Source organism: Nicotiana tomentosiformis, chromosome 7, assembly GCF_000390325.3.
Source record: "Nicotiana tomentosiformis chromosome 7, ASM39032v3, whole genome shotgun sequence".
Classification (NCBI taxonomy): domain Eukaryota; kingdom Viridiplantae; phylum Streptophyta; class Magnoliopsida; order Solanales; family Solanaceae; genus Nicotiana; species Nicotiana tomentosiformis.
Window position 1 is genome coordinate 50,331,991 of NC_090818.1, and position 17,355 is coordinate 50,349,345.

The 17,355-nt window shown below is 36.3% G+C and overlaps 2 protein-coding genes across 2 annotated transcripts; both read left to right on the forward strand.

The window, feature by feature from the left end:
• Nucleotides 1-5,683: 5,683 nt before the first annotated feature.
• On the forward strand, nucleotides 5,684-6,905 carry LOC104094172 (ethylene-responsive transcription factor 3). Its single transcript, XM_009600047.4, has one exon. The coding sequence runs from the start codon at nucleotides 5,987-5,989 to the stop codon at nucleotides 6,668-6,670; it is 684 nt and encodes a 227-aa protein (XP_009598342.1). The 5' UTR covers nucleotides 5,684-5,986; the 3' UTR covers nucleotides 6,671-6,905.
• A 1,397-nt stretch (nucleotides 6,906-8,302) lies between these two features.
• Nucleotides 8,303-16,767, forward strand: LOC138895584 (KNR4/SMI1 homolog). The gene is made up of 5 exons (XM_070180291.1): nucleotides 8,303-8,358; nucleotides 8,920-9,057; nucleotides 9,107-9,135; nucleotides 15,133-15,824; nucleotides 16,156-16,767. The coding sequence occupies exons 1-5, from the start codon at nucleotides 8,303-8,305 to the stop codon at nucleotides 16,765-16,767; spliced, it is 1,527 nt and encodes a 508-aa protein (XP_070036392.1).
• Nucleotides 16,768-17,355: the final 588 nt, after the last annotated feature.

The window sequence follows — 17,355 nt, forward strand, 5'->3', positions numbered from 1 at the left end:
ACATTTCCAAAACCGGTAGTACAAGTCACAAGCTCTACAGAGTTTACTAGAAAATCTCTAATTATAATTGTTCCAGAATAGAATCAAGCAGTGCAAAGAAAATATCAGAAGGTGACTCCGAAACCTGCGAACGCGACAACAGGTATACCTTGAGTCTCCACAATAATGCTCGATCAACTAACAAGAATATCAATAACTCTGGGGGTACCTGGATCTGCACAAAAAGATGTGCAGAAGCATAGTATGAGTACACCACAGCGGTACCTAGTAAGTATCACGCCTAACCTTAGTAGAGTAATGACTAGGCCAGGTCAAGACACCTACCAGACATATAAAGCTGTACAATATGTTACACGAAGCTCACAAGGAAAGAGTATCAATGTAAGGCCAATAATAGAAGAATCTCCAATACAAATCAATAATGAAAATAATGAGAACACGGATGACATCGAGCAAATAATCAAGCAATTAAGCAACCACACAATCAGAGTACAAATAATATAAAAATGGCACGGCATCACCCTTCGTGCTTTTACTCTCGTCCTTACCATGAAATGATGAATAATTTAAATACGATTCAAGACAATTCCAACTTGAACATAGTAAAGCGTCAAATGAGTTATTAAGTCAATTTAGGATTTAAATAAGGTAAAATAGTGGAGAGGTTGTGCAAATAGAATATCAATTGAGTTTAGTTTAGAAATATATGAGATCCAATATAATATTGTATTTATACAATTTAAGACATTCAATCAAATATTTAACGGGATAAATATGGGATTTATTAAAGTAAAACGTAATAATAATTTTTTACATAAATTACACGATAATAAGATAATGAGGAAGTCGAGGTATCAATTAGACAAAAAATATAATCACCATTTAAATTAGTAGATCTTTGAATAAGATATGAGTTTTATTTTTGAAAGACACACAAGTGGAACAACTTGAAAATTCTTTCGTTTATATCTGCTAAATTTCAGCAACTTAACATATCACATAGAATGCATGACTCACACAAGAAATCCATATTATTTCATCTTTAATATATTGACGGTTAATTAATTATGCTCAAAATATAATGAAGTGATTTAATAAACCATAATAACCGTCCTAGCATGGAATGCATCATGAGAATCACAATCGGAATTAACCTTAATATCACAATAATTTCATATTTGTTCATTTGTTGCGGCGTGCAACCCGATCCATCAATATAAACTTAAGATAAAATCTGTTGCGGCGTGCAACTCGATCCCACAATATAATCCTTAAAATAAATTTCGTTACGGCGTGCAACCCGATACAACAATATAATCTTTCAAATAAATTTCGTTGCGGCGTGCAACCCGTTCCAACAATATAATCTTTCAAATAAATTCCGTTGCGGCATGCAACCCGTTCCAACAATATAATCTTTCAAATAAATTTCGTTACGGCGTGCAACCCGATCCAACAATATAAATCATATCTGCTGCGGCGTGCAACCCGATCTTCAAGCAACACCAATTAAGCAACCAATTTACAACCAACTACGATATACCACAAAATCAAAAGGGATTACGAGGCTACATAAAGAAGTCACAACTAATGAAAAAGGCTACACGATAGCTCACGAAATCAAATAACAAGGAAGTGACAATCCATAAGCCAAGGCACAAGTTATGAGCATCAATTGATAATTAAGGCATGTAGCAAGTAAAGCATGAATTCAACGAATGATTACAATCAACAATTAGCATATAAGGGTGAACTTGACAACAAGGATGGAACTCGTGTTAACAATTTCAAGTAAAGCACATACAAACAATTCTAACAACAAAAGATATAATCATGAAATGATATTTGCAATCAATTGTATAAAAGGAGCCTAACGGTCCAAGCCGGTCAAATACCACATATAGGTCGTGTACCCACTCATCACCTCGCGTACACAACCTTCACATAACACGAATGACACAATCAACTCAAATCCTAAGGGGCGGTTTCCCCCACACAATGTTAGATAAGACACTTACCTTAACAGAGTTAGGCCGATATTCCAAAATAGTCTTCTCTTGTGAAATGACCTCCGGACGACTCAAATCTAGTCAAATTAATTACATAAAATAATTACAATCCATATAAAATTTACGGATAATAATACGTCGATTTCCAATTTTATTCTAAAAGATAACTCGAAAGTTAACCTCGGGCCCCGCATCTCAGAACCCGACAGAAATTCACGAAATTCGAACATCCATTCCGATATGAGTTCAACCATACCAATTTTATCAAATTCCGATAAAGAGTCTATCTCCAAATCTTAAATTTTTATTTTTGAAAGATTTTGCAAAAATCTCATTTTCTTCCAATTGATTCACTAATAAAAGATGAAAATAATCATGAAATATAATGAAAACCGAGTAGGAAACACTTACCCCAATCCATTTAGTGAAAATCCTCTTAAAAATTGCCCAAATCCGAGTTTCCTAGCTCCAAAAAATATTAAAATGAGCTAAAAAACAAATATGCTCAATAAAAGCTCATTTCCCGTCACTAAAAGTCCATTTCCCGTCACTAAAGGTCCGCACCAGAACATGCTTGCACCAACAGTTTAATATTTCACTAAAAAGGCTCTAACTCCATCATACGAACTCGAAATTCGATGATTCGTGTTCCTATGAGTCACAAATAATAATACGAACCTAGTCGTTTAATCGAAACTTAATTCGGAGCTCATTTGCTCAATATGATATCAATTTCGCTCGTTAAATAATTAACTCATGTTTCGCGCTAAAAATCCAATCGCGATTTGATGAAATTAGACCAAACATTTCAGATCATTCCTATAATTCATTATCAAACTTTCGGAAGTCTCGAAATCAAATTTCGATCTCTATAACTAAAAATGGACCTTTGGATCATTACATGCTTATGCTCAAAACACCAAATTCTTTCAAAAACTCTTCTTAGACAGCCTACAGTGTATTAACCATAACTTTCTGTACCCAAATCCAACTGCCAAATTGTTTAAATTTATGAAAACTAGATACAAAGTGATACAACTATTATTTTTGGATCCCTGCCAAATTCCTTATAGATTACGAGATATAAGCTTCCAAATTCAGCCCTGTAGCAGAAATTTTTGCGATGCGCACTGCCAGGCAAAACAACTGCAGTACCAGGCTTCAGTTAATTGATCATAACTTTCTGTACAAATGTCCAAAAGATAAATGGTTTACATTTATAAAAACTAGACTCAAAGGTCTACAACTTTCATTTTGGATAATCTTCAAATTCCTTACAGATTACGAGATATAAGCTTCCAAAGTCAGCCATGTGCAGCACAAAATTCTGCGATGCACACTGCTGTAGCCAAAAACCAGCGGTTAAAAATGGCCTAGAAATGGTCTGAACCCACTCCGAAACTCACCCGAGACCCTAGGGACCCCGTCCGAACATACCAACAAGTCTCAAAATATATTACGGACTTAGCCGAGGCCTCAAATAACACTGAAACAACGAATCGTACCTCGAATCGAACTTATGAGTTTATGAAATTTTCCAAATTCTATATCTTGTGCCGAAACATATCAAATCAATCCGGAATGACTCAAATTTTGCATGCAAGTCACAAATAACATAATGGAGTTGTTCCAGTTTCCATAATTAAATTTCGACCCCGATATCAATAAAGTCAACTCCCGGTCAAACTTTTTAAAAATCTTTCATTTTTCAACTTTCACCATTTCAAGTCAAAATCAATTACGGACTTTCAAATAAATATCCGGACACACTTCTAAGTCCAAAATAACCATACGAAATTGTTGACATCATCAAAATTCCATTCCGGATTCGTTTGCTCAAAAGTCAAACTCCGGTCAACTTTTTTCATTTAAACTTCAAAAATAAAAATTGTTCTTTTAATTTAGTCCCGTATCATCCGAAAACCAAACTCGGCCATACACGCAAGTCATAATGCACATTACAAAGCTGTTCGGGACCTTAAGTTGTTGAAGGGGACGTCAATTCTAAAAAATGACAAGTCAGGTCGTTACATCTTCAGCAACTTCTATGTGTGACATAGACGAACGCAAAGGAGCCTCAATAGCATTCCGAATCCAATAAACCAACAATGAGTTGTTGGTCCACCAATCTTCAAGATCTCCGGTCTCCTGATTATTCCGTCAATAAATCTGAACTTCTTCCTCGCCCTCAAAGCGGTCCTCATGGATCTCGCTCATTCATCATAGTTTTCTCCCTTCATAGCCACCCGTGTTATCAAAATCTCAGGATTGTCATTAGATGTTATATCGTATTGAGAGATAGTCTTTCGCTTGTTTGTTTCGTCACCACCATCGCTCCCGCCGGTAGCATCGATGTCTTTACCATCGTCCCCTGCCATTGGTACGTTGCTCCGAGTTCCTTATAGTTTGGCTTGACCTTTGCTCTAATACCATGTCAAACATGCAAACACACGGTAGCCAAGTGTGGAAGGAAAAGTCTTGCCTTCTTCGATTGATTAACAAGAATATATATACAAGTCAAGCAGTAAACCCTAGTCCTAACAAATATGGAAAACTAGTACTAACAAATATGGAAAAGAAAAACTCTCCTAATCCTAAACATACAATATATTTACTATCCATATATACACTCATATACACACGCTTTAATATTAAAGATTAAGATATATATGTCTTATGACATTTTTTTACAGAAATGTGAAAAATATCTTTAGGAAATTCGATTCTGAGATTTTCAATTACTTGCAAAAGTATTTACGATATATAACTTTTATTATCAGTTGTTTTGGATGATTAATGACGCACGTCAGCAGTGATGAGGACTGTGTTATAGTAGTATAAAATTAGAATCTCGATCTTACATTAGATTCCAAAATCCTTACTCCTTACAGACAAAACTATGAGATAATTGCGAAAGCAAGCATCATTCTTTGAGTAGTAGTACAATGAAATGTGGTACTACTAACTTGTAATCTAAACTGCATCTTCCCAACTTACGTGCTGATCTGTTGTTTGATTTGCAACATTTACAAGTTGTAAATACTTATCTAAGTATATTTTTATTTACAAATTAATTTTTATAACTTTTATTACTTAATTCTGATTAAATAATATATGTGATCATCTCATTAAATCACTTTTATACTCCCAGTTACTGTAACTGGATAAAAGGGTCGCAAGTAGCCACAAAAAAAGAAGAAGAAGAAGAAAAAGTCGTAGTACTCCATTTATTTCACCGACTACATGTACAATCCATATTTAATTCAATTTTATTTATTTTCTTCCATACAAAATTGCAAACGGTACCAACTTTAATAATTTGAAATTTAAACAGAATGTTCTATCATTATTGCAGTAACAACTCCGGCCTACATAATTTTGAAGGAAAAGAAAAAAGGAAAAAAGAAAGAAAGAGAAACGGTGAGGACTATTATGTCATTTGAATGTCCCTATTTAAAAATTAAAAATTTAAAAAAATGTCCCTATTTGGGGCATAGCACAAATAAAGAAAGAAATAAAGGACTCTGCGCGAAAAGTAAAAGAAAGTAGAAGCAATTGGGTCAAGACAAGGTAGAGTTCTCGAGAAAGCCAAAACTCACCCACCTCCCCCTAACAAAACCCATTAATTATTTTTCACCCCCTCCTCCCTGATTTTTTCTCTTTCCTTACCAATTTCTCACTTCCCAAAAAATTAAAATTCACAACACTCTAGAAATAATAAAAGGAAAACAGAAAAAAGGAAAAAAAAGGGAGAGAGAGGCTCTCTCTTTCTATCTACTTTCCTTCACCCAAACAGATCACAAACAGTAGAGAGAGAAGCTGAGTTTTTAGAGAGAGAAAGTTAGAGCTTTTGCAGATAAGAATCCTCTTCTCTTCCATGGCTTTATCTTAGTCATCTCTTTATATCCCTTAATATTTATTTTTCATCTTCAAAAAGAAAATAAAAAAATTTATTTTTTTGAACCATTGGGCCGGCCATGCGGAGAGGTAGAGCAGCGACGGCACAGGCACCGGCACCGGTAGCCGGAGAACCAAACGGATCTGGAGGATCTAAAGAGATAAGGTTCCGTGGAGTCCGAAAAAGACCATGGGGAAGATTTGCGGCGGAGATCAGAGACCCTTGGAAGAAAACTAGGGTTTGGTTAGGTACTTTCGATTCTGCTGAGGATGCCGCGCGTGCTTATGACGCCGCAGCGCGTGCACTTCGCGGTCCTAAAGCCAAAACTAATTTCTCTTTACCTTATGCTCATCATCACCAGTTCAATCAAGGGCTTAACCCTAATAACGATCCGTTTGTGGATTCCCGATTTTACCCTCAGGATAATCCGATTATTTCACAGAGACCTACCTCGAGCTCCATGAGTAGTACGGTGGAGTCCTTCAGTAGACCTCGACCGCCGCCGGCGCCGCGGCAGCAGACGACAGCGTCTTCCAGAAAGTATCCGCGGTCGCCGCCCGTCCTGCCGGATGATTGCCATAGCGACTGTGACTCGTCGTCTTCCGTCGTTGACGACGGCGACTGTGAAAAAGACAATGACAATGACAATGACAACATCGCTTCTTCGTCTTTCAGAAAGCCGTTGCCTTTCGATCTAAACTTACTTCCGCCGATGGATGACGCCGGCACCGACGATCTTCACTGCACAGCGCTATGTCTTTGACGAAATGATGGTTTCTTCTACCTGTCATTTGAACCATTGGCTTACCTAGCTTTTTTTAAAAAAAATTTTTTGGGTGGCGGAGGAAAGCATGTGGAAAAAAAGAAAGAAAAAAGAGAACCATAGAGTTAAAGGCCAGATCATGTCTGCTATGAGTCATCATCTGTTGTTGGAAGAGAATTCACTTGTTTAATTTTACTTCTCATATTTTATATCATGGGATTTCATGTTGGATGGATGGACCAGTGTGTATGTCAAATTAATTCTTATTGCGTGTCTTAAACTCCTACGTTGTTTGGGTTGAAATAGTATTTATTTATATATTGACATGCAAGATGAGAGGGAAATTTGAGATCTTTCTGCGCTGTTATTATATGTGTATGATGTTATCTATTCCCCTTTCGGCATGTAACAAGTGAGACTTCATATGATCAAATATTTAGTATTCGTGGTTACTTGTTTTATATTTTTCATATAATGCTTATTTTTCTATATGGATATATTTTACTTGTTTTATATTCTACATATAATGCTTATTTTTCTATATGGATGTATTTTCATTGCGTTGGAACACCTATATTACTTTTGATGTGTTGAAGAGTTAGAATTTTACTTCTTCTAACACTGAGATGGAAATTGACAATTACCAGTCTTCCTGCTATTTGTTATAATGTGAAGTTTTTTATATTCATTTAGTTTCATCTGAGGGCAACTGTGTGAATGTAGTGATGGTTATTTGATAGAGTTGGATCAAAAGATCATATCAACTATAATCTGAAGCTGGAGTATTGATGATTGGAATTTTTGGTTTAATTTAGCTTTACCTGAATATGTACAGCATTTTGATATAAGCATTTGAAGCATTAGTAGTTGTAGTAAGACTGGGTTCTGATGCAGATGGTGTTCAGCTTGTAATATATTCTAACTTGCTTGCAATGTGTCATTGGTGTGAGTATTTTTGCATTATACTCTATATGGTTACACAAAGACTTTTTTTCCTGTGCATGGTTTTGTGTGGTAGCTGCTAGGAACCTGCTTGGACTGTTTAGCTCATGTCATTAATAGGTAATTATGGAGATCCCTTTGTTTATCTTGATGTCTATAGTTACCTTAAATTGTTCTTATAGTTCTTATTAATGCAGCTACTCACGCCATGCAATGGCTTTTAACTCACTTTGTATATTCTCTCGGTTGAACTGGTGGATTCTGTTTCTTGCTATGCCCTGTAACTTGTTATCTCTTCTTGTGTGTCATGCTTGAATTTTTCAGATCATGTCATTAATATGTAATATAGAGATTCTTTTTTGTTAGCGTCAGAGTTAATATTGTTCTATAGTTCTCATTAATGCAGCTACTTGCTAAGTATACGTCTTTGTAAATGTGAATGCCGTATGGCATGCCGCCATGCAATGGATTTTAACTTACATTGTATGCGAGTATATCTCAGAAGATCTAATGGATTATGTTTCTAGCTTATGCCCTGTAACTTGTTGTATCTTCTTATGTGTTATGCTTGAATTCTTCAAATCATGTCATTAGTACGTAATTATGGAGATCCCTTTTTGTTAGGTTGATGTGTGTAGTTTCCTTAGTATTGTCCTTATAGTTATTAATGTAGCTACTTGCAGTATATACATGTTTCTATCTGTGAATGCTGTATGGCTTGCTGTGCAAAGGCTTTCATTCACATTGTAAGCAAATTTCATAAACAAATTCTCTAATAAATTATGTATCTTGTGTCCTGTAACCAATTATCTCTTCTCGGGTATCATGCTTGAATTCCTTAGATCATGTCATTAGCACGTGATTTCGGAGAATCCTTTTAATTAACTTGACGTCTGTAGTTGCCTTAATATTGTCTTGTAGTTCTCATTAAAACAGCTGCTTGTGAAGTATGCGTGTTTGTATTTGTGAATGTCATGCAATGGCTTTTCATTGACATAGTGAGCAACTATCACTGAAAAGAAGTGTCTATTAAATTCTGTTATATGCTGATGTCCTGTAGCTTGTTATCTCTTCTCTGGTCTTATGTAGAGTAATCTCTGTATTGTAGTCTTGATCCATCTTGGAGAGGAACACAGAATCTTCTCTAGCATTGGTTAATTGTAAGAAACATACTAGTTGCCCATGTTTGATTTGGATATTAGTGATGGCGTATAACATCAGTAGGTCAATTATATAACAGTGGTGGTGTCCGTGTCCGAACCACTTGGACTATTTCACTGGTTATTTACTACCTCCTACCAGTATAGGTACCGAGGAACCGGTGGTATTGCATCCCGATGGAAACCTCTTCCCTCATTTAGGGGCTTTTGCTATGAAGCATCAAAAGTTCAGAACCCACTGCTTCTCTCTCAGAAAGTTAAAGAGCCACCTGCAGTTGCCCAATGGTTAGTAGGCCAGCTCCTGTAAACTGAAACTACACTTTGAAAATTATAGGCAGATTTGCAGAGATGACATAAAGTTCCGTATGTAGGACCTCATTTCCTTTTCAAAGCCATGCGCTACAGTTTCGTTTACGAGTTCAATAAACATTACCCCAAATCTTGTATTTGTATTAAAAGGATCACTTAATAAGTACAAAAATTTACAGCGAACTGTCTTTTTTAAAATCAGAACTCATAAACTCAGCATTCTAACTCTGACTAAATCTACCTGCCCAAGCGTTTGTTCCCCCCCTTTTTTTTTTCCTTTGTGAAGGTTTAACCTTTTCTCATTATTTTCGGATCACAAATATGTATGGAGTATTAGAATTGTATATATAAACAATGAGATATTCGATTAATTTGAAATACTCTAACACCAAACATACTGCCCTACAAAGTGTCGATTGGTGCCGGTAAATACATAGTATGGTTGGTCTCTTGTGCACTTAGCCCCCAAGAATTCCGTCTTCGAAATTATTGTAATAAGTAAATGTCTCAATGGTTTCCTTCTAACAAAACAGAACCAAATTGGTAGCCAAACTTGTTTGCTATTGCCAAAATGCATGTAAGAAAGCTAAACTTCAAAAACATCGTGAAGAGAAAATCCTTATCCAATCTACGTAATACTCTTAATTTGATTTCTTTTCCTCATAAACTATATAGTTAACTGATTTATCAAGTGTAGCTGATTTCTTCCTATCCCTTCAAGCATCAGCGAATAAAGTTGCTTGATATATGTGCTGATGAAAGATAGTAAGTAATCAGTGAATGGATATAATTGTCTGTCACCTATACCGGTAGGTACCCATAAAATTAAAATTATTTTAAAAAAGGTAAAATAACCGGGGATTCTGCTATGTGACCGAGATATGAGGAGTTACCAAGACATATTCTGCATTTTTATAATTACAAAAATAAAATTTAAAAACTACGTATATCGTTATTTATGTGGCTATAATAAACAAACCAGCCCACAAAAACTTATTTTTCTATGTTTTGATAAATCTTACTGGTAAATTTACGCGACATATGCCATTTAAATCACAAAATTGCATCGGTTGTACTCTACGGGACCAATCTTTATGTCATTATTTTTTACTTTGTTACAAAAATAAGTTTCTTTTTCTCCAAGAATACCGTAGTTCTTCGATATTGGAAGCTTAAAATTTTTGTTTAAAGGTAGAAACTGAAAGTTAATGGTTGATTTTTGTTAAAATTATTTAAATATTGATAATTTATGCTTAAATTTTTAGTACAAACACCAATTTAGTGAGTTACTTTAAAAATCTCAAAACTTTATTTTTTCGTCCTTAGAAAGTATTGAAAAAGACAAAGTGGCTCTTACTGATTTGGTGTTATATGGCTAAATTGGTGATTGGAGATTGTTTATGTTTGTAATTACAAATTTTGTTTCAAATTTGAGATCATTTGGAGCAGATTTAGAGTGATTTGATCGAAATTAAAATTGTAATTTCAAAAAATACTTTGTTGAACTATCACAGAAAAATTATGTCAATCACATAGACTTTAATGACTAATTTAAGAGATAGTTAAATTGCAGATAATACAAAATTATGCCAATCGGTAGAGTTTGGCGAATAATTAAACAAGCACAAAATATATGCAAATTGGGTAGAGTTTGTGAATAATCTAATAAATAGATTGTATGTAGATAACACAAAGTCATGCCAATATTGTAGAACTTAGTGAACAATTGAACAACCACAAAGTCATACCAATTGGTTAGAGTCTGCGTGTATGGGACCGAGGATCATTTACTAAATACTTTGAAAAGTGGCGATAATTTTTAAATACCAACCCTTTATAGGGCCATTCCTATCGATCATTCCATTTAAATTGTCCATGCTATTAGATAAACTAGTCTTAGGGTACGCGCGTTGCGCATGTACCTCATATCAATGAGTATATATTTTAATAAAATTAGTTAATTATTATTAAAAAATTATTTGAGTTATAAAGTAAAGATTAAAGGCAAACCTATCAGTTAATTGAAATGGAAATTAACATGCAAAAGACATGATCATAAGGAAGCAACACTAATTTGGTTAGTAAGTTTAAGATGTAAAAGAGAAAAAATTTGGCCATAGATTTTGGCTTCAGTTTTTCAAAAATAAATTGAAAATATTATTTATTTATGAAATATAATTATATTTTGGGGAAAAAAATTCAAAAATGTTCAAGTTTCCAAAAAATGTCTAAACCAGTTTTTTGGAAAAAATTTTCCTTGCACTCACACAACTTCAACTTTCAAACATTATTTTTCAACACAATTTCAAAAATTCTTTTTTCAAGTTTCAATCAAATCTATGTCCAAACGCTAGCTAAATATTTTTCATAAATTTAAGCACTAATAATGAGTACAGTTTTATCCATTATGAAATATGACGATATAAATTTTAAAGAGAAAGCAATGGCTAAAAGAACTGAGAATCGAAAATAAATTTTCGAATTTGTTAACAGTTGTAGCCTTCTAAAAAATCTTCAACGGCCAAAGAGTGTGCAACTTTTGTATTTGTGTAGTTATGTAAATGTGTGTATTTTCTATATTCATATTTAGAGTGAAAGACCAAAAAATAGAGTTTTTCTACCCTAATTCGGCGTTAGAGCTCCGAGTCGGTTCGGACTCTTTGCCCAAACATCCTGGAACAAACTAAGGGGCGTTTGGACATAAGAATTGTAAAATTCAAAAATAGGGGGGAAAAAATTTCAAGTGAAAATAGTATTTGAAATTTAGAGTTGTGTTTGAACATGAATATAATTTTGGGTTGTTTTTTAAGTTTTGTGAGTGATCTCAGTGAAACTTTTGAAAAATAGCTTTTTGGAGTTTTTCAAATTTTCGATAATTTTCAAAATACAGTGAAAATTGGAAATTTTATGAACAAACGCTGATTTCGAAAAAAAGTGAATTTTTTTTTAAAAAAAGAAAAAATTTCTTATTTCCAAACGGGCTCTAAGTTATTGTAAGAAGAATTAACTCAAATAACCACCCATCTAATCTCTTAAACTCTAAATAGCCAGCAGATGTATAATATATGTACAATACATATATATTATATGTATAAATATGTATAATCAATATATAATTTATGTATACCGACTAAAAAAAGTAAACATTGAATATGATCGACTATTTGTGTAACAATCCCTTATTGTAATTAGCAAATAAAAGAAAGCAATATGTGATTGAACTGTTCGTAAAGAACACATGAGCATACTAGAAGATTAAGCTAATTAGGAATATCTATGTTCATTAGATGAAATTGAAATACCTCTGTTTATTTGTAATAGTCTTTCAAATTAAATCAAACCTTGTCAAATTTCACATTCATGACATAAAGGAGTACTCTCCAACCAAGAACATTTGAGTTATAATTGATAAAAGTCATCAAGCGCATAACTTGAAAGACTTAATAAAAATATATTTCAATAAAGTGTAACCAGCAAAAAAATCAATCAAAACAATATTCAATTATGAAATTCAAAATTTTTCTGTACAAGCCAAAGGTTTAATAATTTTTTTGTTTGATCCCAATGATTTCATAGCAGGTGTTAACCAAATTTGTTGACCGTCACTTTCAATAAAATGTACTACTCCCTTGAATATTATTTCCTGCATAGAACAGATGTACAGAAGAATACAGCTTTTTTCTCCTCTTTTTTCTCCCTCAAAATGCATCTTAAAGAAAGGAAAGTCGACATCACATGTGGTTGGCCATCGGCGTAATTGAATGTTTGCCTGTATACGTAGGACACTTGTAACTGCTGCGACATATGATGTGATGTTTGTCTTCTTAGATCCTTTATTTTTTGCTAATTGTGATATTCAAATCAACATTTCAACTAATTATATGACTATTTTTTTTTAGTTTTCTTGGACCTTTTGATTTCAAAATAGGAAATTTTCTTTTTCTACTTACATTTTTATTGCTGGCACTAAAGTACAAGTTGTATACAATAATATGAAGAGTTAGTTTTCATATTATTTGATAATTGTTTACCCGAAAAACGGATATAGTTAAATTTGTACGTAGTTCTAAGGATATTTGGTATAGCTTAATACAAACCGTAAGGATACATAGAAATATCAGATATGGATTGCAAAGAGTACAAAGTAAACTAAGGTTGTAAAGAAAATGATTTTTAGGACTGAACAGGTTGAATCAATTTATGAAGCTTAAAAGAACAACTCTTCACTATAGGAGAATATGATGCTTGAATTACAATGTAAGTAAAAACCTGGTCCTTACACAAATAATAACCATCCATTTTATAGTAGAAGGATCTTACTTTAGATATAATTAAAAATACATAGTGGGAGACCCATGATAAATCAGCTTTTCCATAATTCCTGTCGGGATTCTCTCATCTAGTGGGATTGCAACGGCTCTTGTCTATGAGCTCGATATTGACTCGAGTTTTCGGTCTTGACTCGAGCTCTCGATCTTGATTTGAGCTCGATTCTGACTCGGATCCTTGCATTGATTCGGGGTCAGTGTTGGTCGGTCTCTGAATCATAAGCTCGATAACTTTACTTTGCATCATAGTTCGATTTGGATTCGAGCTTGATAATGATATCGAGCTCGACATTGATTGGTCTCTCGGGCTCGAAGCTTGTTTGTACCATCTTCGGAACCCATCTCGAAGTCTTACTCCGATCTATTACGTTTTGACTTTGATCGATCGTACGAAGACCGAAATCTATTTCGACCGTATACAAATAGTCCCCTCGTTTCTCGGGAAGGATGTGGTGGGAAACGATACGATTTTTCAACGGCTCGATCGGATTATAAGCTGACATTTACATTGGGCTCGACCATGACCCACATGATAGTTGTCCCGTCAATTTAGTTTTTCAAGGCATTTAATGCATGTCAGACAGTGGTCGGCCACCGCTGATACTGAACCGCCATTGCTTTAATCTATAAATAGCCCTTCCTTTTATCATTTACCACTTTTACATCTTCAATCTTCCAAATTTTCCAAGTTCTTTTTCGTACTCTCTGAGTTTATTCGCAAATTTATGATTCTTCTTTGTAAGGTTCTTTTTCTAAACCACCAAATCTTTGTTACCTTTTTAAATCCAAAATGGTGAAAACATCAAAAACCGTCCCCCAAAAAGAAAAAGGTTCTTCTTCCCAATCCGCCGCCGACAAAACACCGGTGGATCCACGGCCTGAGGAGTGCATTTCGGCGGCGTGTGTTCTTACCTCCGATTTCAAACTCGATAAAGGTTCGCTGGTTCATGGACGATGTAAGCCCGTATTGAGATATATTTGTTTGATAACCCGGGAGCATATCGAGCGGATAAAAAAGATTGTAATTGGGAGAACAAATAAGTGGTAGTGACGTCTCCCGAAGAGGATATTACTACTCACGTGAGAGGGTTTTTAAGCGTGTATACTTACCCTTTCAGGTTAGGTCCCCTCGACCCCGTTATCATAGATTTTTGTCGTAAATACCTAATAACCCTAGGCCAGATACATCCTTCCTTTTGGCGGATCGTTATTTTGATCCGATACTTTGTTAGTAAAATTGAGGGGATGCCTTTCACCCTCGATCATCTTGTCTGATTATACCGTCCTCGCCTTTTTCGAGGAGGGTTAATAAAACTCCAACGTCGAGCTACCAAGGCTCTGTTCTTGAGTATAGACGAGGATAAAGATCGAGGCTGGATGGGCAGATTTGTTCGAGTAAGGACTTCGGACCTGATTCCGACCGAAAAGATGCCTTTTCCTTAGGAGCGGAACATGAAGCGTAAGTGTAATTCTATTGTTATCTCCTACTATTTTATCCTTTCATTTCCTTCACCAATATTCCCCTGGATGCCCGGCGCAGTGTCCGATCTCAAGAACTGGGTACGTGATCTGGTTTCGACCTCCTACTATGCCGAGCGCTCATGGCGCGACTTGTCGAAGGGCCGATGGGAGGCCAAAAATCACGGTAAGTACCTTTCTCTTATCTTTTGATAATTTGAATAAGATGTTTTTCACACATTTTAATAAAATTTTCCGTGTGTAGGTGTGGGCAAGGATGCGGTTTTGAGGCCCTCATCAGTCGAGGAAGAGGCTTCGGCCTCTGTCCCAAAGCCGGTGAACGAAAATAAGAGGAAAAGAGCCCCCATCCTCGAAGATAAAAAACCGAAGAAGAGGACGGCTCGTAAGCCGAATAAGAATATCATCCCTTTGGCCATAGAATCAGTTCTGCGTCTGAGAGATGAAGAAGAAGAAAAAGAAGAAGAAGAAAAAGAAGAAGAAGATAGCGATGGGTCTGCGCTGGCGGCCCGAATGATGAAGACCACCGACGTTCCACAGGTAGCTGGATCTATGGTGGTTCATAAGGCTCCACCTCGAACTGAGGATATATCGGAGAAAGATTCGGGCAGAGTCTCCGAGCTGTTGGATATCGAAGACGCTTCCCATCGAAGCCAACAAATGGGGGATATGTCTAAAGGGACTCTTCTCGAATCTTTTCGAACCGAAGAGAATGCCCCAGGTGATTCACTTTGGGTAGTAGCAATCGAAGACTCGTCCACCTTTTCTGCTTTTTCTGAAGGGGCGATTCGGGAGGCCCAAGCTTTGGGGGCCCTCGAATTAGATAGGCCTCATGATGGAGAAGATCCTTTTCGTGACCTGTTTATCGGTGTCGAGGACACTACCGGTACAAGTGACGCATCAGATCTTTTTCACGGAGTGCAGCAGGCTTTGAATCAGGTAAGCCTTAAATTATATGGCGTTACCTTTAAGTTTGCTTCTTCTTTTTTCTAACTTCGTTTCTTCTTTCTTTGCAGGCCATGACAGTTCATCGAGAATCATGTTCTCGGTCCCGAACCGAGCTGCGTCGATACGAGGCCGAGCTTCAACGGGTTACAGAGGAGAGGAACTCCCTAAAACTCCTCTTAGGCCAAAGGGGGGGAAGAAATAAAAGACCTCCGAGTTGAGTGGGCCAAGGCTCACCAAGATCAAAACGAAGGTAATAATACTTTTAAAATCCTATGGGCTCGATATCGGAATGACGGCTAATTTTTCGGTCTCACAGCTGCAGCATAAAATTGAGATGATCGGAAAACTCCGTGAAGAAGTCGATGTGATAAAAGCGGAGTCTTTAAAGTGGAAAGAAGGAATGAACCACTTTGCTATAGAGAAAGAAACTGCTCGAGCCCAATTATCATCGGCCGAAAACCAACTTCAAAAAATGAAGGAGAAAGGCTCGGTCCAAGCAAGAAGAATAGAGGAGCTCGATGCTCGGTTGGCCTTTGAACTTGCCAAGGCCGAGTCTGACGCCGAAAAGGCAAAGGCCGGTGCGGATGCACTCGTGGCCGTCTATCGGGCCGATGCTGAAGTTGCCCAGGTCCAAGCAAGAAAGGCAGCCGAGACCACCGATACTCGAGCACATTGGGTCGCTGAACTTGCTAAGTGTCGATCTCGGAGGGGGACCCTTGAGGAGATCCATGCTCGAGGTTTCGACCTCGCTGAAAAGATTAAAAGGGCCAAAGAACTCAAAGCCGATGATAAAGCCTTGGTTTCCGATGATGATGATAATGATGATGATTATGATGATGATGGGAGTAAGAGCGGGTCGGAAAACGCGGGGAGGGGGGAGGGGGAGGAGCCTGATAAAGAAGATACTGCTTATGGGGATAACCAAGAAGCTTAGTCCTCAATTTTTATGTTGTAATCAATTATGTAAACAATATTGTATATAAAAATATCCCTTTTGCCGACTTGTTTCTGTTCTGTTTTCTATCTTGTGAAGATTTTATTCACGCCTTATGACTATTTTCACAAGGATTTAGGCAACTTGATCTTCTTTGGACTTCGTAGCCTTTATAACCGAGTGAGCGCTTACTCAAACTTGAAGTGATGTAGCCTTTAGGCTTAGTAGTCGAGTGAATGATTCGAACTCAAAGTAATATAGCCCGTGGGCGTAATGGTCGAGTGAGTACTTGCTCAAACTCGAAATAAAAGTATCCCGTAGGCTTAATGGTCGAGTGAATGATTCGAACTCGAAGTAATGTAGCCAGTGGGCATAATGGTCGAGTGAGTACTTGCTCGAACTCTAAATAAAAGTAGCTCGTATGCTTAATGGTGGAGTGAATGATTCGAACTCTAAGTAATGTAGCCCGTGGGCATAATGATCTAGTGAGTGCTTGCTTGAACTCGAAATAAAAATAGCTCGTAGGCTTAGTAGTCGAGTGAATGATTCGAACTCGAAGTAATGTAGCCCGTGGGCATAATGGTCGAG

Coding starts and splice junctions, on each gene's coding strand:
- LOC138895584 (XM_070180291.1), top strand. CDS start 8,303: ATGTTTCTATCTGTGAATGCTGTATGGCTTGCTGTGCAAAGGCTTTCA. Junction 9,058..9,106: donor CCACCTGCAGTTGCCCAATG/GTTAGTAGGCCA, acceptor TGAAAATTATAG/GCAGATTTGCAGAGATGACA. Junction 15,825..16,155: donor TGCAGCAGGCTTTGAATCAG/GTAAGCCTTAAA, acceptor TCACAGCTGCAG/CATAAAATTGAGATGATCGG.
- LOC104094172 (XM_009600047.4), top strand. CDS start 5,987: ATGCGGAGAGGTAGAGCAGCGACGGCACAGGCACCGGCACCGGTAGCC.